The sequence below is a fragment of the Phoca vitulina genome, unplaced genomic scaffold, assembly GCF_004348235.1.
Source record: "Phoca vitulina isolate PV1807 unplaced genomic scaffold, GSC_HSeal_1.0 scaffold8, whole genome shotgun sequence".
Taxonomy (NCBI): Eukaryota; Metazoa; Chordata; class Mammalia; order Carnivora; family Phocidae; genus Phoca; species Phoca vitulina.
The window spans coordinates 16,142,722-16,170,432 of NW_022589711.1; the positions used below are offsets into that span (position 1 = coordinate 16,142,722).

A 27,711-nucleotide genomic window follows, 5' to 3' on the forward strand; every position below is an offset into this window, starting at 1 on the left:
TCATATGGCAGACCTATGTTCAATTTTTAAAAACATTTCCAAACTACCTTCCAAAATTGTTGTACTACTTCATGAAGTCCAACCTTTTTATTTTATCATTATTTATTTATCATGCTTTGGTATTATATACATGATATTTTTGCCTAACCCAAGACCATAAAGAATGACTTCCATAAATTTCATATGTTTAGGTTTTAGATGTATTTTGAGTTGTTTTGTATTTTCAATGCCTTTATCTTTTATTTCTCTCAGCTGTATTATTTCTAGGTCAATTTTGATTGATTGATTGATCTCGTTATAGATAGCATTTTTCTGCTTCTTTGAATGTAGTTTTTGATTGGATTCCAGACATTGTGAATTTTACCTTTTTGGTGCTGAATATTCTCACATCTCTATAAGTATTATTATGCTTCTTTCTGGTTAAGTTGCTTAGAAAGAGTTTAATCCTTTTAGAGTTTTTAAAAAAATTCTTAGGCAAGATCAGAGCAGTATTTATTCCAGGAATTATTGTTTTCTCATTATTAAGGTAAAAATCCTTCTGAGTGACCACAGTGCCAGCTATGAGGTTTTTCAGTCAAGTTGGTTAGAACAGGCACTATTCCCAGCTCTGTGTGAGCATCATGTACTATTTCCTCTAATCCTTTTAGCTGGTTCTTGCCCCAGCTGATCAGTGCTTCCTTTGCGAACACTGGATGAGACACTGAAGATGTCTGGAGTTCTCTCTAGGTGCAACTCTCTCTTTTCTCTTTTTTAATTTTCTTCCCTGCCAACTTTAAATAATTGAATAATACTTTTATTTAATGGCGGTGTGTTTAAGTGTGTCTGTTTACTTGTTTGTTTTAAGGTGATATAATGCATTTAAGAGGCTATACATGAAGAAAAGTGAAATGTATCCAAACTCACTTTGACAGAATGTTTGATTTTTTTTTAAAGATTTTATTTATTTATTTGACAGAGAGAGACACACAGAGAGAGGGAACACAAGCAGGGGGAGTGGGAGAGGGAGAAGTAGGCTTCCCGAGGAGCAGGGAGCCTGATGCGGGGCTCGATCCCAGGACCCTGGGACCATGACCTGAGCCGAAGGTAGACGCTTAACGACTGAGCCACGCAGGCGCCCAAAATGTTTGATTGTTTTTGAAGTGACACTCACTCTTACTTTATAAGCAGTGTGCTGGGGGAGTGGTGGCCGCCCCTGGTTTTCTCGACTTGCCTATCTGGCTTGAAATGTCTACTTTATGAGTGAACTAGGGCAAGACCTATGAAGGTCTTTGTATTCTTGGCCTATGAGTCTGGACTGGGTAGAGAAAGAGGGCCTCAGCTTCTCAACCACACTCACTTGGAATTGGGTCTCTGCAACCAAGAGCAGGAGTGAGGGGGATACCGGAGTGAGGCTTCCTGGCTCTCCTGTGAAAATATTGTAGCCTTTGAAAGGCCGCTGGTGGGGAGGAGGGGCCCCATCTTCTTGGTTACATGCACCAGGAAGCAAGGTTCCCTTGTGCTGAGTTGGAGGTGGGGTGAAGGTAGGGACCAGGTCATGTCTTAAGTACCACAGACCCTTTTGTTCTTACTAAGATTTAATAGATTTTCTTGAATAATTGTTTCTTAATTTGCTGTATACTATTAGCACATTTTTTTAGAGAATATAAATGTGTGTGTATTTAAATAATTTTCACTAGTTCTGGTTGTTTCACTGGGAAGGGAGTCTACAGAGTCCCTTATGCTGATATTATGGAAGTCACCCTCTGATTTCTTTTTTATATTCGTGTCTTTTTACAATGTTGACTCATAAATTATTCTAATATATCACCTTTCATTCCTTTATTTATTCTTATAAATTGTTTTATCTCTCATTTCCTGCATTTTTTAACAGAAGAAAACTCTATTTCTCTTCTTGACCATTTTATATTAGAAATTTATTTCTTAAAAAAAAAGAAATTTATTTCTTGCCTTTATAGGAGATGAAACTATTTCATAATTTCCCTTTTCCTGGTAGTTATAAGTAATTTTTAAATATGTTCTTTTTTTATGAACTTTATATGAAATGATCATGTATGAATTTTAAGAAGCAATTTAATAGTTTGATATATTTTTAATTCAGTTATTTTTTAATTAGTCTTTTTTTTTTTAAGATTTATTTATTTTAGAGAGAGACAGCATGCAAATGGGGGGAGGGTCAGTCTCACAACTGGGAGATCACGACCTAAGTCAAAAACAAGAGTTGGATGCTTTACCAACTGAGCCACCCAGGCACCCCTTTAATTAGTCTTTTTAAAAATTATATTGTCCATCTCCTTTCTTCCCCTTTTTTATATACAGTTAAGTATATCTGAGCTCTCACCTTTAGGAAGTTCTGATACATGGAACTCTGATCTAGTTGGGCTGCACTTAGGATTGCTATGCTTAAAGAAAATAGTGAAAGGAAGAACTGAAAGGCAAATACAGGGTAAATATAATTCTGAGTAAAAGAAAAGAAGTGACAATCAATAGTAATCAATGAGAGTGGAAAAAGGTAATAAAACAGTAGAACTGCATCAGATAAAGATTATGTATTTATATTTAGTTTGTCTGATTCCCAGTCTTTGATGATCTATCTCCAGCTTCTGTACTCTTCCAAAACAGAAACTGCTCACTTATTCAGAAGTTAGACCAACATCTTCAGTTTTTCGGGAGAGTGATGATAGGAGGATTTATTTATTTTATTATTTTATTTTATTTTATTTTTTATTATTTTATTGTATTGTATTGTATTTATTTTATTTTATTTATTTGAGAGAGAGCACAAGCAAGGGGAGGAGCAGAGGGAGACGGGGAAGCAGGCTCCCCGCTCAGCTCCTGAACATGGACATAAGGCTGATCCCAGGACCCTGGGATCATGACCTGAGCCAAAGTCAGACGCTTGACCAACTGAGCCACCCAGGCACCCTGATAAGAGGCTTTAAAAAGAAGTCCACTACAAAGAAAAACGGTAACAAATTGACAACTGCCCACAAGTTATACACGTTGACATGGAATGAGTCTACTCACTAGACTAAGGAAAGGAATGCTTTACTTGACTGAATATGGCCATTATTTTAATTGATTAAGAACAGACTTAATAAGCATCTATGATGTTCCAGACCCTGTCCTAGATGCTGGATATGAGAATTATGCAGAAGTATAACAATTAAGAATATTTGGGTAAAAAAGAAAGAAGAGAGATAAGAAGGGAGAGGAGTAATGGACGAGAAACAAAAAAAGATAGAAAGAAAGCAAGAGAGAAACAAAATTAAAATTCCCAATTATCCTTTATTTTATGAATAATTATATTGGACCTTGTGAACATCCTGGTGGATAATTGGAATTTAAAAATGATATGTTGCTCAGAAAACAATATAACCTGTTGAAAACTGATCAACAGAACTATTGTAGTACATGGTACAGAGAAACATTATAACATTCAGAAAGCTAATTCCTCAACACAGAGGTTTTAATGATGCAAATGATTCACTTTCACAATAAGTACATATGGGGCAGGCTGATTTTTCCTGCGTGTGCTCAATGCTGCAAGAGGCCAGAAAATACATTGTTTGATGACTGGAGAATGGCATCACCCTAGCTGTCTCAGGGAATCACACTTGCTTGCTGCTTACAGAATTTACTCAAATGGATAGATAGTTTTATTTTCTTATAGAGTTTACTCTAATGCATGAGCTTTAAAATTTTTTTCTGCCATCTTTTATCATCTGTTTTGGGCCTGCAATAAAACACCTTTTAAAATAGAAAATAGAAGAGATCTTTCAGTTTTCAATAGAAGGACACTATAACTGACACAAATATAGTGAGTACCCTGAGGCATCAGACTTAGAGTCAGGTCATTTTTTTTTCAGTCAGATGGTGTAATCTTTTTGATTCAGCTAAATAAATAAATAAATAAATAAATAAATAAATAAATAAATAAAATAAAAAAAACATGGTGCACTTGGGGCGCCTGGGTGGCTCAGTCGTTAAGCGTCTGCCTTCGGCTCAGGTCGTGATCCCAGGGTCCTGGGATCGAGCCCCACATCGGGCTCCCTGCACCGTGGGGAAGCCTGCTTCTCCCTCTCCTACTCCCCCTGCTTGTGTTCCCTCTCTCGCTATGTCTCTCTCTATCAAATAAATAAATAAAATCTTTAAAAAAAAAAAAAAAAACATGGTGCACAAAATATAAAATCTGTTCTTAGAAAGTGCTACAAGTGAAAGTTGACTTCTCATGTCCAAACTTTTGGTTAATGGCACTGAGGTTCACTCAATCTACTCTCAGGTGATGAGAGGTTATTATAAGGTTTTACTGACCATGGCCAAGTGAAAGGAACATGAGGGAACCTAGTTATAGCCATAACGTTATTCCCTGGATATAAAGAGTTCACTGATTGGCTTCATAGTGATTTAGCTCCTTTCTGTCTATAGTTGCCACCAGCTATCTACTCCTTCCTCTATTTTGCACACCTTTTCCCTACCGCATGAATTATGTTCTCATAAGATTGGCTAAATCATGGCTTTCCTAGGACAAGCTGTGGGATGTATGTATGCATGCATGCTCAAGCACGTGTTTTTAACTTCAAATTTTTTTTTGAAATCTTCAAGGTTTTAAATCATGTTAAGATATATAATAGAGAATCAGAAACAAACTAGTTTAATTACATTACTTATGCTTGGGGATAAAGCCTCATGCTTGTCACCCTGGATGTTAGTCACCCCAGACTCAGATACCTCTTCATGTTTAATCATACTTGGCTTGAGGCACGTGCTACAGAACATGGCAATTAATAGGCAAGGAATGTTTACAAAATAAATTAGATAGGAGTGAAATTTATTATTAAAAGGCAAACCTGGTTATGGCAAACACTATGAATTCACATTCAGTAAGTATAGGTGCTATAGAAGATTATAACTTATGTTCACATTTTGATAAAATTTTTAGATTTTATGACTCTACTTCCATTAGATATAAAATAATAAGGAGTCCCTAATAAAACATTTTGGTCTGGGATTAGATTTGTGGAAGACTATTATTTCTTCCCCTACCTACCTCTTTTTTGGAGTTTTGTATTTATGAATAACAGGTGGAATGTAAACTAAGCCCAAATTGCCCAAGATACATTTCACAAACTCTGCAGGATATACCTCACAGCTCAGGAACATGCTGTGTAAGTCAGAAAGAGGAAAACCTTGTTGAAACTGACAAATGCTATATTTTAGTTCATTATATTAGTATTGCAGAAATAAGTAATATTCATACTGCTGCCAATTATTCAAAGACCATGATAATAATAAAAAGAAGATTTTCTTGAAGACAAGCTAATCTCTATCTTGGTTCTCACAACATTATTAACTAATGTTCTCAGTAACCATTTTTCTCTAGAATAGTCTATCTCCCATATTCCTTTCTTTCTTTTTTTTTTTTTTTTAAGATTTTATTTATTTATTTGACAGAGAGAGAGATAGTGAGAGCAGGAACACAAGCAGGGGGAATGGGAGAGGGAGAAGCAGGCTTCCTGCAGAGCAGGGAGCCCGATGCGGGGCTCGATCCCAGGACCTGGAATCATGACCTGAGCCGAAGGCAGACGCTTAACAACTGAGCCACCCAGGCGCCCTCCCATACTCCTTTCAAAAGATACATCTGATGGGGTGAGGACCAGAGAAAAGATCTGGTATTGTTAATTCTTAAACTGTTATTCTCTGGTATTTTGAACATACCAATAGTTTTTAAAATATTTAAATAATATGTTTACATATCTGTCTACTTCACCAGACAGGGATTTATTTCCTCACCTAACTTTTTATATGTAGAATCTGACATGGTGTCAAGCACATGGTAAAAGCTCAAGGTTTTTATCCAGCGAATAAATGAATCACTTGTGTTAAAGTGGTCTCAGACTTTACCTTAATAATTTTTAGAGGTGGTGACTTTTTTACTGGATACTCTCTTGGAATAAGCAAACTAGTTCTAAATATTCTTCTAAGGTACAGGAAACTAAATACAGAGTTGAATAAATATTAATATAGAATTAATTATAGAATCAGTCATTTGAGTGAAAGTGACCTAAGACTTTACCTCGATAATTTTCAAAGGAGATGACTCTACTCCTTATTGATTGTTTTACTGGACTCAGCAATATAGTTCTAAGGTATTAAATCTTAATATATACTTGAATGTTCCTGAGCCATTAAACAATGATCGAACTAGGTCCAGTTTTTGTTTTGTTTTGTTTTGTTTTTGTTTTTGTTTTAAGGAGAGGGACTCTTACAACTCATTATGTGCTAGAAGGATTTGCATTAATAAAAAAAACCCACTGATTAACATAAAAGGTGATGATACTGAATTTGGAACAACAGCTAAATTAGTAAAGAAAATAAAATGAAACCCAAAGTGAGATTAGCAAGTGAATTCTTTTCATAAAGTCTTTCACATTTGCTAATGGTGGGTGACAAACTTTGTTAGTACTTTTAGCTACTACAAAGAGAAAGACATGATCAGTTAATTATTATGTCCACAAAACAGTGTACGAAATAGGTCTAACTTTTTCTGGTACTGAGAGTCAAGAGACAAAGAGAATTCCTCTCTGAATCCACATGTTGCAGACAAATGTGTATGTGTTGAACGGAGTCAGGATATATATAACAAGATCCATACAGCATGTATTTGTAGTACCTTTCATTTCAGACCTATGGGATGACACGTAAGAGACACCTGATTGAAGAATAACATTCTGTCTGAAAAAATTGAAAGAGGTTTTAGAATATTTAGATAAAGTATCTCCTCTTCATCAAGCATCCATAAATATTATTACACTCATTTGAACATTTGAAACCTACTAACAAGACCTGAGTTTCAGTAAAATTCCATGCCAAGTAAAATAGTTATTTTGTGTGCTGGTTAATGGTAGAACCATAGCTTTAAAAACCAGGATGACACTGGCACCTCTAGTAAACAGGGAGCATTATGAGAAGAATCTACAGAAATCTCCCTCTTTCTGGTTGGAGTTGTTCTGGAAGGAGCACTCATTGGCAAAAATGAGATTTGCCTCATGAATCTGTTTTGAAGTCTTCTCCAGTGAACGAATGAAAATGGTTACCAGACTTACAGTTCTACCATATAAGACGTGACCTCAATATTTTTCTTCTGGAGAAAGTTTAAAGCAGAAACAAAATACTTACCTTGAATATTAAAGAAAGATGCTTTGTAAAATACTTTTTGAACCCTTAACCTTAAGAGAAAAAAAATTAAAGTACTGGCATTCCTTTCAAGACAAACTGGTTTTAAAATACACATCTAAGGGAAGCCTGTGTGGCACGTGGGTTACACAGCTGACTCTTGGTTTCGGCTCAGGTCACAATCTCAGGGTCAGGAGATCCATGCTGAAGGCAGAGTCTGCTTAAGTTTCTTTCTCCCTCTTCCTCTGACCCTCCCCCCACATTCTCTCTTACACACGCATTCTCTCTCTCTCTCTCAAATAAATAAATATATTTTTTTAATTTTATTATGTTATGTTAGTCACCATACAGTACATCATTAGTTTTTGATGTAGTGTTCCATGATTCATTGTTTGTGTATAACACCCAGTGCTCCTTTCAGTAATGGCCTCCTTAATACCCATCACCAGACTAACCCATCCCCCCACCCCCTCCCCTCTAAAACCCTCACTTTGTTTCTCATAGTCCAGTTTCTCATGGTTCATCTCCTCCAATTTCCCCCTCTTCATTTTTCCCTTCCTACTATCTTCTTCTTTTTTTTTTTTTTTTTTAACATATAATGTATTATTTGTTTCAGAGGTACAGGTCCATGATTCATCAGTCTTACAATTCACAGCACTCACCATAGCACATACCCTTCCCAGTGTCTATCACCAAGCCACCCCATCCTTCCCTCCCCCCACCACTCCAGCAACCCTCAGTTTGTTTCCTGAGATTAAGAATTCCTCATATCAGTGAGATCATATGATACATGTCTTTCTCTGATTGACTTATTTCACTTAGCATAATACCCTCTAGTTCCATTCACGTTGTGGCAAATGGCAAGATTTTGTGTTTTTTTTTTAATGGCTGTATAATATTCCATTGTATATATACATCACATCTTTATCCATTCATCTGTTGATGGATATCTTGGCTCTTTCCATAGTTGGGCTATTGTGGACATTGCTGCTATAAACATTGGGGTGCACGTACCCCTTCGGATCACTACCTTTGTATCTTTGGGGTAAATACCCAGTAGTGCAATTGCAGGGTCATATGGTAGCTCTATTTTCAACTTTTTGAGGAACTTCATACTGTTTTCCAGAGTGGATGCACCAGTTTGCATTCCCACCAACAGTGTAGGAGGGTTCCCCTTTGTCCACATCCTCACCAACATCTGTCATTTCCTGACTTGTTAATTTTAGCCATTCTGACTGGTGTGAGGTGATATCTCATTGAGGTTTTGATTTGGATTTCCCTGATGCCGAGCATGTTGAGCACTTTTTCATGTGTCTGTTGGCCATTTGGATGTCTTCTTTGGAAAAATGTCTGTTCATGTCTTCTGCCCATTTCTTGATTGGATCATTTGTTCTTTGGGTGTTGAGTTTGATAAGTTCTTTATAGATTTTGGATATTAGCCCTTTATCTGACATGTCATTTGCAAATATCTCCTCCCATTCTGCCAGTTGTCTTTTGGTTTTGTTGACTGTTTCCTTCACTATGTAAAAGCTTTTTATCTCGATGAAGTCCCAATACTTCATTTTTGCCTTGCTTCCCTTGCCTTTGGCAATGTTTCTAGGAGGAAGTTGCTGCGGCCGAGGTTGAAGAGGTTGCTGCCTGGGTCTCCTCTAGGATTTTGATGGACTCCTGTCTCACATTTAGGTCCTTCATCCATTTTGAGTCTATTTTTGTGTGTGGTGTAAGGAAATGGTCCAGTTTCATCCTTCTGCATGTGGCTGTCCAATTTTCCCAACACCATTTGTTGAAGAGACTGTCTTTTTTCCACTGGACATTCTTTTCTGCTTTGTCGAAGATTAGTTGACCATAGAGTTGAGGGTCAATTTCTGGGCTCTCTATTCTGTTCCATTGATCTATGTGTCTGTTTTTATGCCAGTACCATACTGTCTTGATGATGACAGCTTTGTAATAGAGCTTGAAGTCCGGAATTGTGATGCCGCCAGCTTTGCTTTTTCTTTTTCAACATTCCTCTGACTATTTGGGGTCTTTTCTGGTTCCATACAAATTTTAGGATTATTTGTTCCATTTATTTGAAAAAAGTGGATCATATTTTGATAGGGATTGCATTAAATGTGTAGATTGCTCTAGGTAGCATTGACATCTTCACAGTATTTGTTTTTCCAATTCATGAGCAAGAAACGTTTTTGCATTTCTTTGTGTCTTCCTCGATTTCTTTCATGAGTATTTTATAGTTTTCTGAGTACAGATCCTTTGCCTCTTTGGTTAGATTTATTCCTAGGTATCTTATGGTTTTGGGTGCAATTGTAAATGGGATCGACTCCTTAATTTCTCTTTCTTCTCTCTTATTGTTGGTGTATAGGAATGCCACTGATTTCTGTGCATTGATTTTATATCCTGCCACTTTACTGAATTCCTGTATGAGTTCTAGCAGTTTTGGGGTGGAGTCTTTTGGGTTTTCCACATAAAGTATCATATCATCTGCAAAGAGTGAGAGCTTGACTTCTTTGCTGATTCGGATGCCTTTTATTTCTTTTTGTTGTCTGATTACTGTGGCTAGGACTTCTAATACTATTTTGAATAGCAGTTATGAGAGTAAACATCCCTGCCGTGTTCCTGACCTTAGGGGGAAAGCTCTCAGTTTTTCCCGATTGAGAATGATATTCGCTGTGGGTTTTTCATAGATAGCTTTTATGATATTAAGGTATGTATCCTCCATCCCTACACTCTGAAGAGTTTTAATCAAGAAAGGATGCTGTACTTTGTCAAATGCTTTTTCTGCATCTATTGAGAGGATCATATGGTTCTTGTTCTTTCTTTAATTAATGTATTCTATCACATTGATTGATTTGCGGATGTTGAACCAAACTTGCAGCCCAGGAACAAATCCCACTTGGTCGTGGTGAATAATCCTTTTAATGTACTGTTGGATCCTATTGGCTAGTATTTTGGTGAGAATTTTTGCATCCATGTTCATCAGGGATATTGGTCTGTAATTCTCTTTTTTCATGGGGTCTTTGTCTGATTTTGGGTCAAGGTAATGCTGGCCTCATAAAATGAGTTTGGAAGTTTTCCTTCCATTTCTATTTTTTGGAACAGTTTCAGAAGAATAGGTATTAATTCTTCTTTAAATGCTTGGTAGAATTCCCCTGGGAAGCCATCTGGCCCTGGGCTCTTGTTTGTTGGGAGATTTTTGATTACTGCTTCAATTTCTTTAGTGGTTATAGGTCTGTTCAGGTTTTCTATGTCTTCCTGGTTCAGTTTTGGTAGTTTGTACATCTCTAGGAATGCATCCATTTCTTCCAGGTTATCTAATTTGCTGGCATATAGTTGCTCATAATATGTTCTTATAATTATTTGTATTTCTTTGGTGTTGGTTGTGATCTCTCCTCTTTCATTCATGATTTTATTTATTTGGGTCATTTCTCTTCTCTTTTTGATAAGTCTGGCCAGGGGTTTATCAATCTTATTAATTCTTTCAAAGAACCAGCTCCTAGTTTCATTGATCTGTTGTACTGTTTTTTTGGTTTCTATTTCATTGATTTCTGCTCTGATCTTTATTATTTCTCTTTTCCTGCTGGGTTTAGGCTTTATTTGCTGTTCTTTCTCCAGCTCCTTTAGGTGTAGGGTTAGGTTGTGTATTTGAGACCTTTCTTGTTTCTTGAGAAACGCTTGTATTGCTATATACTTTCCTCTTAGGACTGCCTTTGCTGCATCCCAAAGATTTTGAACAGTTGTGTTTTCATTTTCATTTGTTTCCATGATTTTTTTAAATTCTTCTTTAATTTCCTGGTTGACCCATTCATTCTTTTTTTTTTTTTTTTTTAAAGATTTTATTTATTTATTTAATTGACAGAGAGAGAGAGAGACAGCGAGAGAGGGAACACAAGCAGGGGGAGTGGGAGAGGGAGAAGCAGGCCTCCCGCGGAGCAGGGAGCCCGATGCGGGGCTCGATCCCAGGACCCTGAGATCATGACCTGAGCCGAAGGCAGTCGCTTAACCGACTGAGCCACCCAGGCGCCCCAGACCCATTCATTCTTTAGTAGGATGCTCTTTAGCCTCCATGTATATGAGTTTTTTCTGACTCTCCTCTTGTGATTGAGTTCTAGTTTCAAAGCATTGTGGTCTGAAAATATGCAGGGAATGATCCCAGTCTTTTGGTACTGGTTGAGACCTGATTTGTGACCTAGGATGTGATCTATTCTGGAGAATGTTCCATGGGCACTAGAGAAGAATGTGTATTCTGTTGCTTTGGGATGGGATGTTCTGAATGTATCTGTGAAGTCTATTTGTTCCAGTGTGTCATTTAATGTCTTTATTTCCTTGTTGATCTTTTCCTTAGATGATCTGTCCGTTTCAGTGAGGGTGGTGTTAAACTCCCCTACGGTTATTGTATTGTTGTCGACGTGTTTCTTTGCTTTTGTTATTAATTGGTTTATATAATTGGCTGCTCCCATGTTAGGGGCATAGATATTTACAATTGTTAGATCTTCTTTTGAATAAACCCTTTAAGCATGATATAGTGCCCTTACTCATCTCTTACTATAGTCTTTGGATTAAAATCTAATTTGTCTGATATAAGGATTGCCACCCCAGCTTTCTTTTGATGTCCATTAGCATGGTAAATGGTTTTCCACCCCCTCACTTTCAATATGGGGGTGTCTTTGGGTCTAAAATGAGTCTGTTGCAGACAGCATATTGATGGGTCTTGTTTTTTTATCCAGTCTGATACCCTGTGTCTTTTGATTGGGGCATTTAGCCCATTTACATTCAGGGTAACTATTGAAAGATATGAATATAGTGCCATTGTATTGCCTGTAAGGTGACTGTTACAGTATGTTATCTCTGTTCCTTTCTGGTCCATGTTACTTTTAGACTCTTTCTTTGCTTACAGGAGCCCTTTCAGTATTTCTTGTAGGGCTGGTTTCATATTTGCAAAATCTTCTGGTTTTTGTTTGTCTTGGAAGCTTTTTATCTCTCCTTCTATTTTCAGTGACAGCCTGGCTGGATATAGTTTCTTTGCTGCATATTTTTCTCATTTAGTGCTCCGAATATATCATGCCAGTCCTTTCTGGCCTGCTAGGTCTCTGTGGATAGGTCTGTTGCCAATCTAATGTTTCTACCATTGTAGGTTACAGACCTCTTGTTCCAGCTGCTTTCAGGATTTTCTCTCTGTCTCCGAGACTTGTAACTTTTACTATGAGATGTCGGTGTGTTGACCAATTTTTATTGATTTTTGAGGGGGCTTCTCTGTGCCTCCTGGATTTTGATGCCTATTTCCTTCCCCAAATTAGGGAAGTTCTCTGCTATAATTTGCTCCAATATACCTTCTGCCTCTCTCTCTCTTCTTCTTCTGGGATCCCAATTATTCTAATTTTGTTTAATCTTATGGTATCACTTATCTCTTGAATTCTGCCCTCATGATCCAGTAGTTGTTTATCTCTCTTTTTCTCAGCTTCTTTATTCTCCATCATTTGGTCATCTATATAACTAATTCTCTCTTCTGCTTCATTTATCCTAGCAGCCAGAGCCTCCATTTCTGATTGCACCTCATTAATAGCCTTTTTGATTTCGACTTGGTTAGACTTTAATTCTTTTATTTCTCCAGAAAGGGTTTTTCTAGTATCTTCCATGCTTTTTTCAAGCCCAGCCAGTATCTTTATAATATCATTCTGAACTCTAATTCCGACATCTTACTAATGTCCATGTTGATTAGGTCCCTGGCAGTCAGTACTGCCTCTTGTTCTTTTTTTTGAGGTGATTTTTTCCATCTTGTCATTTTGTCCAGAGGAGAACAGATGAATGAGAGAACAAAATGCTAACAGGGTAACAATGACCCCAGAAAAATATACACTAAACAAATCAGAAGAGACCTGAAACTGAGGGAAAAGAAAGGGAAAGAAAGAGAAAAGAAAGAAAGAAAAAAAAAAGGATATGATCAAATAGGATCAGGCTGGTGAATAGATCAGTGCCACACACTAGATTTTGTGTGTATTTTGGTCTGTTAGAAGAAACTTCCTCCAAAAATTTTAAAGAAAGAAAACTTCTATATGTACAAAAATAAGGGTAAATATGATGAAGGGATAGAATATGACTGTAAAGATGAAAATTATAAAAGATTTTATAAAAGAAATTGATAAGAAGTTGGTTGAAAAAAGAAAGAAGAGAAATTAAAAAAAGAAAGTGAGAGAGGATGTGATCAGGCAAGAGACTAGAACAAAGCCATACACTAGAGATTTAGGGTATATTTTGGTCTGTTAGAAGAAACTGTATCCCAAAATTTTAAAGAGAGAACAACTTATATTTATATACCAAAAATAAGGTTAACTACAATGAAAGGATAGAATATGACTCTAAAAATGAAAAATAAGAAAGATTTTTAAAAAAGGGATTGGTAAGATGTTGGTTGAAAAAGGGAACAAGAAAAATTTTAAAAAAATAGAAAAGGAAAAAAAAAGGAAAATTTAAAAAATTTACTTTGAAAGACTAAAGAATTATGGGGAAAAAAGCCATGAATTCTGTATGCAGTATTCCCCTAGTGCTGGAGTTCTGCTGTTCTCATTGATCGGTAAACTTGGTCTTGGCTGGCTGTTTTTGCTGATCTTCTGGGGGAGGGGCCTGTTGTAGTGATTCTCAAATGTCTTTGTGGGAGACAGAATTGTCCCGCCCTTGCTGGGGCTGGGCCAAGTAATCTGCTTGGGTTTGCTCTCGTAGCTCTTGTTCCCTGCAAGCTTTCAGTACAGCTTTGGAGGATGAGAGTGAAAATGGCGGCCTCCCAGTCTCCACCCCAGAGGAGCCAAGAACTCGGGGTCCCACTCCCCAGTGAGTCCCCAGAGAAAAGCAGTCAATCACTCCCATCTCCCCGGTCTCTGGCCACACTCCGTGCTCACCAAACCTGTGACCAAGCATTTCTATCTCTGGCACATGACCCCGTGTGGAGTCTACAAACCCAACAGATCCCCACAGTACACTCTGTGCCGCTCCTCCCAGGGGAGGAAGAGGTGTCTCCCCGGATCTGCTGCTTGTTGGGTCCCTGCTGGAAGAGCAGTGGACCGACTGTGTTGCGGATCACAGTTTACGGCAATCCCGAGCTGAGAGCCCACTCCTCGGCTCCGTCTCTGCAGCTGGTTTCCCTGCTCCAATAGCTGGGAGCTCTAGCACACTCAGCCACCCCCAGTCTTTCTGTGACCCCGAGGTTCCTGAGATCACACTGTCCCAGCGAGGGTTCCCCCCCTTGCTTAGCCACTGGAGCGACGTCCCTCAGCAAAGCAGACTTCTAAAAGTTCCGATTTTGAGCTCCACGGCTCTTTCACTTGCCAGTAGCAGCTGACAGAGGCTCCCCCCGCCCCCGCGATCTATCTTTCCGAATATCGCCTCGGATTCACTTCTCTGCACGTCCTACCTTCCAGAAAGTGGTCGCTTTTCTGTTCAGAGTTGCTGCTATTTTTTTCTTTGATCTCCTGTTGAGTTTGTAGGTGTTCAGAATGGTTTGATCCCTATCTAGCTGAATTCCTGGGACCAGGCGAAATTTAGGTCTCCTACTCCTCTGCTATCTTGCTCCTCTAAATGAATAAATCTTTAAAAAAAAAAAAAAATGCATCTAAGTTACTGAATGAGTTAATCAGGCATAGTTACTTTATGTCAATATTAAAAAGTAACAGAGAGCTGGTTATCTTCTAAAAATGGTGTATTTAGTTTTAGAAAATTTGATCTATAGAGCTTCTTTTCAACAGTTATTACACAACATATCCAGTTATCCAAAATGATCACTTCAAATTTTTGACATAAAATTACCTTGTATAATGCTCACATTTTCTCTTCTCTATGACAAGAGGGCATACATTCAGCTTACTAACAAATTGCCAAATCATTAAAGTATCATTAATATGGATTCAGAATAATTCCCTAAAATTATCATCTGATCCACAATAAAACACTGGTACAAACCCAGACTCTGAAAATAATAGTGAAGTTCAAGTTCTACAGAAGCATTAATATCTGGGGTAAACACTGCGACCCTGCAGCTTTGGTCATGTCCAGAAAATCAAAGGCCCAAATAGATCAAGAGAAGTTGCATAATGTCCTACATAATTCCTAAGAGATGTGTCTCAATGATGAGAAGTTATGGCACTCCCAGTACTGGGATCAGCTGGAAGCTGTGTCTAAATCTCACCTTGTTCCCAATGTGGCTATGGCCTATTGGCCTTCCCATGGATTAAAAGGAAACTGGCCCACATTAGGTGGACGTGTGATAGAGAAGGCTTCCACAGGATGTGAAACAAGATTGACCTTAATAAGAATGGGAGTATGTTCTTTCTGGATCTGTTTAAATGGGATTAAAATCACAAAAGTGCAGAAAGGAAATGCATCATAATATTCAGATTGTAGTACTCGGTGATTAGAACCACTGTGGAGACAAAGTGACTTTCCAAGGAACTGCACTTTAGATGATTTCCTTTGGAAAAATCCAGTCCAAAAGAGGCTGGAAACTATAGACATAGAGGCAGGTGACCTAACATTATAAATCTGGAAAGATGGATATGGATGTAGCTCATGAGATTTGATATTTTATGAGAAGTTTTATATGTAAAAAAAAAAAAAAAAAAAAAAATCCATGCAGATGACCTTTGTTCCTTAGCTAACCTGATTCAGGGCTTCTAAATTTGTTAATTTAGAGGCTCTGGGTGTCTCACTCATGATTACATCTGCTTTTTTGTTTTTGTTTTGTTTTCTTCACCTTGGCTCTTGGTGAGATCAAGATCTAAAATCCCAAATATAAGCAGACTACTATTCTACATTCCAAGTCTCATAAAGATAAATATAAAAACTGGTAGATAATTACTTACTTTGAGACTTCACATTCAAGAAATGTTCAGGAAGGGGCGCCTGGGTGGCTCAGTCGTTAAGCATCTGCCTTCAGCTCAGGTCATGATCCTGGCGTCCTGGGATCAAGCCCCACATCGGGCTCCCTGCTCCGCGGGAAGCCTGCTTCTCCCTCTCCCATTCCCCCTGCTTGTATTCCCTCTCTCGCTGTGTCTCTCTCTGTCAAATAAATAAATAAAATCTTTAAAGAAAAAAAGAAATGTTCAGGAAAATAACTTTTGTTGAGAAGCACACTTGAAGAATTTTCCTAGGCAGATTTCTTTATAACTTTTTAAAAAATTTTTTATTGTTATGTTAATCCCCATACATTACATCATTAGTTTTAGATGTAGTGTTCCATGATTCATTGTTTGTACGTAACACCCAGTGCTCCATGCAGAACGTGCCCTCCTCAATACCCATCACCAGGCTAACCGATCCTCCCACCCCCCTCCCCTCTAGAACCCTCAGTGATAGAGCAGCGGAGTATAACTTTTTTAATTACAGAAAATTTCTAATGTAGACAGTGATAGCATAATAAGACAGTTCTGAACTGCCATCCACCCAAAGCAACCACTGTTTGGATTATTTGTGAACAAGTGCTAAAAGTCCAGAACCTCTTTTGGAAAAAAGATAGAAGGGAGGCAGCAAGGATTATGAGGGAAAGTAATCCTAGAATCACCTCTGTTTATTGCTTGATCTCAACTTGTGTTGACCATCATACCAATATGTTATATAATATATGAAATGCATATTTTGAAAAATGTAAAAAAAATGAGAAGAAATACATATTTTAAAATAGTAAAGATAGAATGGGAGGTTAGGAGGAGAGGAAATTAAAATGATAGAGAGAGAGAGATTGAGATGAAAAGAGAAAGGGGGTTAGAGTAAGTCCCAATATTTCCTCTTCATCTTTGGCTACATCTCTGGTATTGAAAAATCATCTACTTTACCCTTGCTCCTCAAAATATGTCCATGGGCCAGCAACAGACTTTCAGGCTCTATCCCACAAAATATTGAATCAGAATCTGCATTTTACCAAGATCCAAAGGTGATATATATGTACATTCCATTTTTTTTTAAGATTTTATTTATTTATTGACAGAGAGCGAGAGAGGGAACACAAGCAGGAGGAGTGGGAGAGGGAGAAGCAGGCCTCCTGCTGAGCAGGAAGCCTCATGTGGGGCTCAATCCCAGGACCTTGAGATCATGACCTGAGCCAAAGGCAGTCACTTAACCAACTGAGCCACCCAGGAGCCCCTGTCCATTCCATTTTGAAAAATACTGCACTAGATCTCAATGTAGTGAGAGGACATGCCAAAGGAGAAAAAATGGAAACCCTGAAGCAAGACAGAACTTGAAACAAGAGTACACATGCAGTCATCAAATTAACTGAGCAATATAAAGAAAACTTCTATTGATTCTACAACTGTGAATACATCAGTTATTTTATAAAGCTAGAAGATATATATATATCATATATCTGTTGATGGATATCTTGGCTCTTTCCATAGTTTGGCTCTTGTGGACATTGCTGCTATAAACATTGGGGTGCACATACCCCTTCAGATCACTACATTTGTATCTTTAGGGTAAATACCCAGTAGTGCAATTGCTGGGTCATAGGGTAGCTCTATTTTCAACTTTTTGAGGAACCTCCATCCTGTTTTCCAGAGTGGCTGCTCCAGCTAGCATTCCCACCAACAGTTTAGGAGGGCTCCCCTTTCTCCACATCCTTGCCAACATCTGTCATTTCCTGATTATTTAATACATAGTAAAATCAAACGTTTTATGCATTTTATTCAACATAACTCTTTTCCTGAAATTATCATTGCTCATTTGAAATGAAAGAGTAAGAAAATGGAACAGCTTTCTCCCTCAACTACATTGAAAATCTGGAGTAGAATTTGGTGATTCATCACTTACATAAACACATGAGCACCCCACCCAGTGCTCATTACAACTCTCTAGCTCTATCCATGTCATTGCAAATGGCAAGATTTCATTATTTTTGATGACTAAGTAATATTCCACATTTTCTTTATCCATTCATCAGTCGATGGATATTTGGGCTATTTCCATAACTTGGCTATTGTTGATAGTGCTGCTATAAACATCGGGATGTGTGTGTCCATTTGAATCAGAATTTTTATATCCTTTGAGTAAATACCTAGTAGTGCAATTGCTGGATCATAGTGTACTTCTATTTTTAACTGTTTGAGGAAACTCCTTACTGTTTTCCAGAGTGGCTGCACCAGTTTGCATTCCCACCAACAGTGTCAGAGGGTTCGCCTTTATCTACATCCTCACCAACATCTATTGTTTCCTGTGTTGTTAATTTTAGCCATTCTGACAGGTGTGAGGTGGTGTCTCATTGCCGTTTTGATTTGTATTTCCCTGATGCTGAGTGATGTTGAGCATCTTTTCATGTGTGTGTTAGCCATCTGGATGTCTTCTTTGGAAAAATATCTGTTGATATCTTCTGCCCGTTGATGTCTTCTGCCCATTTCTTTACTGGATTATTTGTTTCTTGGGTGTTGAGTTTGATACGTTCTTTATACATTTTGGATACTAGCCCTTTATCTGATATGTCATTTGGAAATATCTTCTCATATTCTGTAGACTGCCTTTTAGTTTTGTTGATTGTTTCCTTTGCTGTGCAGAAGCTTTTTATCTTGATGAAGTCCCAATAGTTCATTTTTGCTTTTGTTTCCCTTGCCTCTGGCAACATGTCTAGTAAGAAGTTGCTACAGCTGAGGTCAAAGAAGTTACTGTCTGTGTTCTCCTCTCATAGTTTGATGGTTTCCATCTCACACTTAGGTCTTTCATCCATTTTGAATTTATTTTTGCATATGGTATAAGAAAGTGGTCCAGTTTCATTCTTCTGCATGTTGTACAGTCCAGTTTTCCCAACACCATTTGTTGAAGAGACTGTCTTTTTTCCATTGGATATTTTTTCCTTCTTTGTCAAAGATTAGTTGACCATAGAGTTGTGGGTCCATTTCTGGGTTTTCTATTCTGTTCTATTGATCAATGTGTCTGTTTTTGTGCCAGTACCATACTGTCTTGATGACTATAGCTGGTAATATAGCTTGATACCTCCAGCTTTGCTTTTCTTTTTCAAGATTGCATTTGCTATTCAGGTTCTTTTGTGGTTCCATACAAATTTTAGGATTGTTTGTTCTATCTCTGTGAAAAACACTGTTGGTATTTTGATAGGGATTGCATTAAATGTGTAGATTGCTTTTAACAATATTTGTTCTTCCAATCTATGAACATGGAATGCTTTTTCCATTTCTTTGTGTCTTCTTCAATTTCTTTCATAAGTGTTATATAGTTTTCAGAGTACAGTTCTTTTACCTCTTTGGTTTATTCCTAGGTATCTTATGGTTTTTGGTGCAATTATAAATGGGATCATTTCCTTGACATCTCTTTCTGTTGCTTGCTTATTGGTGTGTAGAAATGTCATAGATTTCTGTACATTGATTTTGTATCCTGTGATATTACTGAATTCATGTATCAGATTTAGCAACTTTTTGGTGGAGTCTTTCAGGTTTTCTACATAGAGTATCATGTCACCTGTGAATAGTGAAAGTTTGACTTCTTCCTTGCCAATTTGGATGCCTTTTATTTCTTTGTGTTGTCTCATTGCTGAAGCTAGGACTTCCAGTACTATGTTAAATAACAGTGGTGAGAGTGGACGTCCCTGTCTTGATCTTGACCGTGGAGGAAAAGCTCTGTTTTTCCCCATTGAGGATTATATTCACTGTTTGTCTTTTGTATATGGCCTTTATGAGGTTGAGGTATATTCCTTCTATCCCTACTTTGTTGAGGGATTTATCAAGAATGGATGCTGTACTTTGTCAGATGCTTTTTCTGCATCTATTGATAGGATTATATGATTCTTGTTCTTTCATTAATGTGGTGTATCACATTGGTTGATTTGTGAATATTGAATCACCCTTGCAGCCCAGTAATAAATCCTACTCGATTGTGGTGAATGATTCTTTTAATGTATTGTTGTATTTGATTTGCTGGTATTTTGTTGAGAATTTAGAATCCACGTCTTCTTCCTTTTCTTTATAAAAGATGACAACTTTCTCATTGTAGGTATTCTTTAGCAATTATGTTCATTTTATATTGTTCATGTTGAAATCATAGCTCAAATACATTGCACTTTCTTTTAGGAATAACCTGATGTTGTGAATTTGGCCTTCCCAACTGTACTTGAGGCTCACAGAATTAAGATTATACTTATTTAAAACTTAAATCTAAAGAAAGGAGATTAATATTGTAAAATGGCCTGATTTCTCAAATGGAGTATAAAAAAAAACAACAAACAAACCAAAAAACCTGTCACTAAAGGAATATAGTTCTGTGTCCCACCCTTTTATTTTATTTATGCAGTTACATTTTAAATTTTATTTCTGACGTATTTTTATTTGCTCAAACCAAAATGGATTAAATGTTAAATAAACAAATATTTGCTTTTTAAAAATTGAAAAAGAGAGGGAGATGGTGCTTCCAGTTGCATCTTGAGTAAGTGAAATCTGTTACATTTTGAAAGATAATGTCACAGAATTTTTAAAACCTATATTTTATTTTCAGATGTAAAATATTTAAAAGAAGAGGATGCAAATCGCAAAACATTCACTGTCAGCAGCACACTGGATTTCCGAGTGGACCGGAGCGATGATGGCGTGGCTGTGATCTGCAGAGTAGACCATGAATCTCTCAATGCCACCCCTCAGGTGGCCATGCAGGTGCTAGAAATACACTGTAAGTAAACGCTACTCCCTTCCCATTTATCTCAGCAGAAGCAAATCTCTTCATCTACATTTAAAATCATTTCAAACTATCCTGAAGTGCCACATGTGTGCAGCAGAATCTTCAGCAAAGTCAAGTACAACTATTTTCACTGGTATTAATCACATTCAGAGGAAGGTAGTTCTTGCCAGAATAGCATTCTTGACAAGGAAGAGAAATAAAGGAAATATCCTTATTCAAGGTTAGAACTTCTAATTATGTTCTACATGGTGACTTGATGCTTGTGTATGCCTGTGGGTGGGGTAGGAAGAGTAATTATTTTGGCAGAGTCAATGAGAGTGGGGAATCTGAAGAGCCTTGATGGACCTTATTGTATGAAAGTAACTTTGTTAGGCATAAACATGTTGTCCTATCTGTGCTTTTAAATTTAGACAATTTTTACCTTCTATATGAGATATTCTTTGTCTTTATAAATACATTGGCATATCCATTATGTTTTCTTCATCAACTTCACCATTACTGACAAGTAATAGGAACAATATTAATTGGATGACTCCAGTGGGCCAGGGGCAGTGCTAAATGCTTCACAGGCATGATTTCATCTCATGTCTCATGTTAGGGCATCAGCATAAAAACCTGGTGAGTAGTTACTCCCTCTAGTCACAGTTTATAGACAAAGACAATGAAGGTTATAGTGGTTGTCATTTGGCCAAGTTCACACAACTAGCAAATGGTAGACTTGTAATCATGACATTTTGATTAGTTAACAAGGCCCTGGAATATAACAGGTGATCTAGACATATTTATCCACATGAAAATGAATCAACTGAAATATATAAGATAAAGTTGAAAAAGTAGAGCCCCCAGGATTGCATTTCTGAATTGAATTACTTCATTTTTTTTAATATTGGAAAGTTTTTGTTTGTGACAAAGTTACAGTTTGTGTTTAGAATTTCTGTGTAATATAAAATTACATTAAATCCTAAAATGTTACATCTAAGTACTGGTCTTTTAAAATCCTCACTTTATTTTGTTTTTATTTATTTATTCAACAAGAACTTATTGATTGCCTACTATGAAACAGGCATTATTTTAGGCACTGGGGTTACATAAGTGACCAAAAAATAACATTAACAAAACAAATTAGGATTGTCTTCATGTGTCAAAATTACCACCACCACCACCAGCAATAAACTCCAGTTTTCTTACAGCATCCATTCTACGTAGGAATGACAGAAAAGCAAAATAAATAAAAACAACATATAGCACACTGTGTATTAACTGCCATGGGAAACAAAATAAAGCAGAGGTGATAAGTAGTACAATTTGAGAAATGGGAATGGAATTGAAGGAAAGTGTGTGTGTGTGTGTGTGTGTGTGTTAGTATATAACATATATATATAATGTGTTTATAAGTAAATATATATTTTATTACATATTAAATTATATAATTGTATGTTGTATTTCTCTACATATTTATATATAAGTATACATTATATTTATATTATGCATATATTTAAATAAAAAAATATTAGTAAGACCAGAGTAGAGGGATAACTGGAGAGTATTTATGAGTGAAGATCAGAGATTTACCAGGAGAATCAGACTTTTTTTTTCACTTTTTGATAAAGGAATGTCAATCTGATTATGATTTTTAATTATTGCTCACTGTGTTTTAGTTACTTTTAGTTTAATACTAATTGAAACTATTAAAATATTTTAAATACTTTCAATTATGTTGAGTTAGTTTCATTAATTTTCCTCTTGTTCTTGTTGAAACAAATTCTGCAGCAAGCATATTTTAGAGCCCAAACTGAGATTATCTTCAAATTTCAACATTTATTTTCAGTGACACCTTGGGACAATTGCTAAAACTGTTTGAGCTTTGATTACAAATTAGATAATTCTTTTCTACAAGGATCAAACTAAACAATTTGTTTATGGCATTAATGAATTTTCAATGAATGCTACTTGCCTTAGTTAGTTCAAATTGCTGTAACAAAAATACCCATAGACTGGGTGGCTTATAAACCAAAGAAGTTTATTTCTCACAGTTCTAGAGGCTGGAAGTCCAAGATCAAGGAGCAGGTAAGGGGCTTCATCCTGGTTCATAGATGGCTATCTCCTTTCTGTGTCTGCACATGGCAGAAGGGGCTAAGGAGCTCTTCGGGGTCTCTTTTATAAGAGCACTAAGCCTGGTCATAACCTTCCAAAAACCCCACCTGCTAATACATCACGTTGGGAATTAAGTTTCAACATATGAATTTTAGAGGGACACAGACATTCAGCCTATAGCACCTTTTCTTTCCTATTTCTTATTTTACCAACATGTCTTTCAAAATGTGGAAAATTGTATAATTTGATATGTTGAGAGGACCCAGGTTATCAACATTTGACTTGAACTTTTTTTCATTTATATATAAAGTCAAGAAGTATTTAAAAACATTATGTAATTACTAATTTAACTGTAATTTTCAACATGTAATAAAATAAAATAATAAAAATTAAGTCATAAAAATATTAAAGGTCACCAGCCAAAGACACATCACCAGAAACCCACCAATAGTCAAGCAAATCAGATATGTTTCATTTACTATGGCAAAGAAGAGGCATACCAGATGAATCTCTGGGTACTGGTAAGAAAGAGTTTGAAGAGCCTTGTTACAGAATTTGGGTTTGTCCTGAATATTCTGAAGAGGATTCTGGATTGAATGCTGTCAGTATTGGGGACAAATCAAACATGTGTATGTTGGTAACTTTTACCTAGAAAGCAAAAACATCAAAGCAGAATTAGATTTACTGTTATAAAGATGCAGCAGTTAATCATGCTAATTTTTTGTGGTTGCTGAGTGTCCTGGTCTCTGTCTTGTTTCAGACCTGGACATGGAATAGACTTGCCTTTGCCTTCTTCCACCTCATAGTCACAGGGTAGCTCTAGCTGATTCTTGTTTAGATTCTAGAGAATTGTTTATGTTTGTTGAGAATATTTCAGCTTAGCTGTCAGATGCCAATTGTTAGCAGCCAAAGTCATTTTTAATTTCTTGGGAGTCTAAAATGGAGCTATTATATATACACTTTCTGGGCATTTTTTGCTGTTCACTATATTTCAGTGTGTGTTATTAAGCGAACTTCATGGAGGAAGGCAATTGAATTGTCTCATTTTTTAGAAAGTTTTACGTGAAAAATGTTACACTTACTATCCAATTAAAAATAACAACTCATTTTATCATGGTTTAATATGTAAGTGGCTAGAAGCCAGAGACCATATCTATTTAAATTATTTCTTTTAGCATCTAGCATACCACCATTCAAGTATGTGAAGGTAATTAAAACTAACTGATGATAATGCTGAATGTTCCTTTACGGATGCAGAGATGAAATGTAGAGTGGAGAATGGAGATTGGGCATTTAGCAACAGTTTGCATTAACATTAGAGCAAATTGAACAAAGTGGGTGTGGTCTTCATGGCTCTGCATAGGTACACATGGCAATATACATGATGTGGAAATTTCCATGGATGTAAATGGGGGAACAGAGAAAGAATTGGAAAAGGAAGACGGTGATTAGTCTAGAATTTGTGGAACATAAATTTAGGATTTCCACATTGTTTTACAATGGTCCCATCATGAATAACCACAAAGATTGGGCCAAATGGAGGAATTTTTAGCATTTTGGACCCCAGAACAAAAGAGTTGCCACTGTGGTGAGTGACAAGACCAAATATATAACCCTACAATAATGGAAAGTTATAACTATACTTGAAATTAAAATCCTGTGTAATTGTTGAAAGGAAAGTTTGATAAGAAATTAGAAGGAAGTGTTAAACACATAGGGCAAAAAGCAAAAAAATAGAGTAGGAGGAATTATATTTCTAGGCCTGTGTTTTAATCACATAACCCTGTGATATACAATTTAGGAGGACTCAGTCTCTAAAGTATTTCACAGCAACATGCATTTCCTTATAAGATATTAATCATAAATTTTAATGTCATTAAAGGAAGATAGTTTCTTTAAACTTGAAATTTAAGAAAATGTAGACTTTTCACTGTGAACCACAAATGCCTGCAAATTTTGCACAACAGGTAACAGCACACTTTGTACCTAAGCAGTGGAAAATGCCACTCTCTTTCTTTTTACAGACGGAAATTCTAATTCATTGTTCTATTTTTATGCAGATCTCTTTGAAAACAATAACTTTTTATTTGTCTGATTTAATTTTTAGAAAACAGATTGTATAAGTCCGAGTTTATTTAATTCTCAATAAGAATAATGTATCAGCACAAACAGAAAGAAATAGGAACAAAACACAGAAAAGAAGAAAATAACTGAACATTCATTTTCTATTTGTGACACTGACAAAAATTTTATAAAAAGTCAGCTGTTATTGAAAAGGAGAAACAGAAGAGACAGATTAGTAAAATATTTCAGAATAATGAATGTTCTAGGAACTCATTTTAGTACTATGGCATTGAAATGCCAACATGGATAAATAAGAACCCAAATTTTTAAGTCTCTGTGTATATGTGTGTGCTATGGTAAATTATATGTAGAATATTCAATATTATATAAATATAAATATTAATATATAAATATTATATAAGTATTCAATATATATAAAATTCATCAAATTATGAAATCTTATGCTATCATTAACATTTGTTTAGTATTTACCATTTGGTAACAGTGCCATTCTTTGCTTATAATATAAATAAATGTTTATACATGCACATCATAAAATCAAGTTCCCACTTACTCAATGCTCCCTAACCTCTCTAGCCCAGGTCAGTGTCTTTTAAATTGTCTCACATTTGTTGTATTAACTATACTTCTACCACTTGTCTATTTATTATAGAAAACACTTGATTAAATGTTTCAGGCTATCTAGGTTTATTAGAAAGGTGAGTGTTTCAAGTAGATTTTTAAAATAACATATCTCATTCATTTGGCATCTCACTTGTGAAATGCTGATTATCTAATTACCTGGTCAACCACAAATTATCTGTGGTCTAGAGACCAATGTAAAAGGAGTCAGGAAAGGTGAAATGAGAGCTATCTTTAGGTTAAATTTTCAAAAATCAAAATAGTTATTTCGATTAACAAAATGCCACATTAATGCCTAAGGATACTTCGGAAGGATTTTTTAAGATTTCAAAATATTTTGCAAAGCTCATGAAATGTATACATGCTAGAATCATGAAGTAATCTATGCTCCTGGACTAAAAGATACATTTATCTACATTAATAAAGTTGCAACCTCTATTTGAGATCCCTATGTGTTTTTTTTTAATTTTTAATAGAAGTATAATTGGCATACAACATCTTATTAGTTTCAGTTGTACATCATAGTGATTTGATATTTTTATACATTACAAAATGATCACCTTAAGTTTAGTTAGCATCAGTCACCATACAAAGTGATTACAATATTATTGACTATATTCCCTATGCTGCACATTACATCCCCAGGATATTTTTCTTTTATAACTAGAAGTTTGTACCTCTAAATCCCCTTCATCTATTTCACCAATCCCTCATATTTTTTTCTTTTATATGTAAAAGAATATTTTATTTGTCCCTGAAATATTGAATTATTTAAAGTCATTGAGTCACCAAATATTTTAAGTGATCTGAGTGCAGGGACTCAGTATGTTACTATAAAGTTTCTGTTATTAATAGAAGTAAACATTTTTTGTTATTAAATCTCAATGAAGAGTATATATTTGTGAGCAGATATTCCAAATTTTAACAAAAATTAAATTCATATATTAAACTAATACAATATATTCTTTTATTTATTTTTTATTATGTTATGTTAATCACCAAACATTACATCATTAGTTTTTGATGTAGTGTTCCATGATTCATTGTTTGCATATAACACCCAGTGCTCCATTCAATACGTGCCCTCTTTAATACCCATCACCAGGCTAACCCATCCCCCCAACCCCTCTCCTCTAGAACCCTCAGTTTGTTTCTCAGAGTCCATAGTCTCTCATGGTTCGTCTCCCCCTCCGATTTCCCCCCCTTCATTTTTCCCTTCCTACTATCTTCTTTTTTTTTTAACATATAATGTATTATTTGTTTCAGAGGTACAGGTCTGTGATTCAACAGTCTTACACAACTCACAGCACTCACCATAGCACATACACTCCTAACATAATATATTCTTAACTGGCCTTTCCTAATCAAGGTTATTATGAAGTTCCTAATCAAGCTTATTTTAGAATTTTTAACATTATTTTAAGCACACAAATTATTTTCATAAAAAGGCAGTCAAAAAAACTCCCAAATGATAGAATGTATGTATTATACAGATGACAATGTGTCTTTTGCAGTTAATTTTAAGTCAATTTAATCAAGAATAAAAACTGGATAAGAAAATGAGACAGAAATGATTTTGACAAGTAAAAGCTAATATTGAGAAAATAAGCGTAAGTGACTCATATCCAATATTTTTAACTTCTGATTAAATAACATTCTCTTTTATAAGTCTGTTTTTAAAATATAGTTCAAGGTTGATATTTCTTTTCTTTTTTTTTTTTTTTTTAGAGGGGGGGAGGGGCAGAAGGAGAAGGAGAGAGAGAATATTAAGCAGGCTCCACACCCAGCACAGAGCCAACACAGGGCTCAATCTCATAACCCTGCAATCATGACTTGAGCCAAAATGAAGATCAGCTGCTTAACCAACTGAGCCACCCAGGAGCCCCCAAGGTTGATTTTTCCAAAGTGACTACATATTTAACATCCCAAGTATTTCAAATTGTTCTAGTTCTATTTCCTGATTGAACCATAATACATGTACACACACACACACACACACACACACATTTCTAAGAGAAAAATATATGGTTAGAAAACTATAGTCAATTGATGTATTGAACATTATTGGATTATCTTTTAATATATCAGAAA

The 27,711-nt window shown here is 36.0% G+C and overlaps 1 protein-coding gene across 3 annotated transcripts in view; it reads left to right on the top strand.

The window, feature by feature from the left end:
• The window catches only part of CADM2 (cell adhesion molecule 2), a 1,086,523-nt gene that overhangs the window by 920,430 nt on the left and 138,382 nt on the right, over window positions 1-27,711 (top strand). For all 3 annotated transcript variants that reach the window (XM_032407371.1, XM_032407368.1, XM_032407369.1), the window contains one exon: window positions 20,641-20,811. In XM_032407371.1, coding sequence (XP_032263262.1) covers window positions 20,641-20,811 — 171 coding nt within the window. The remainder of the gene's footprint in view (window positions 1-20,640; window positions 20,812-27,711) is intronic.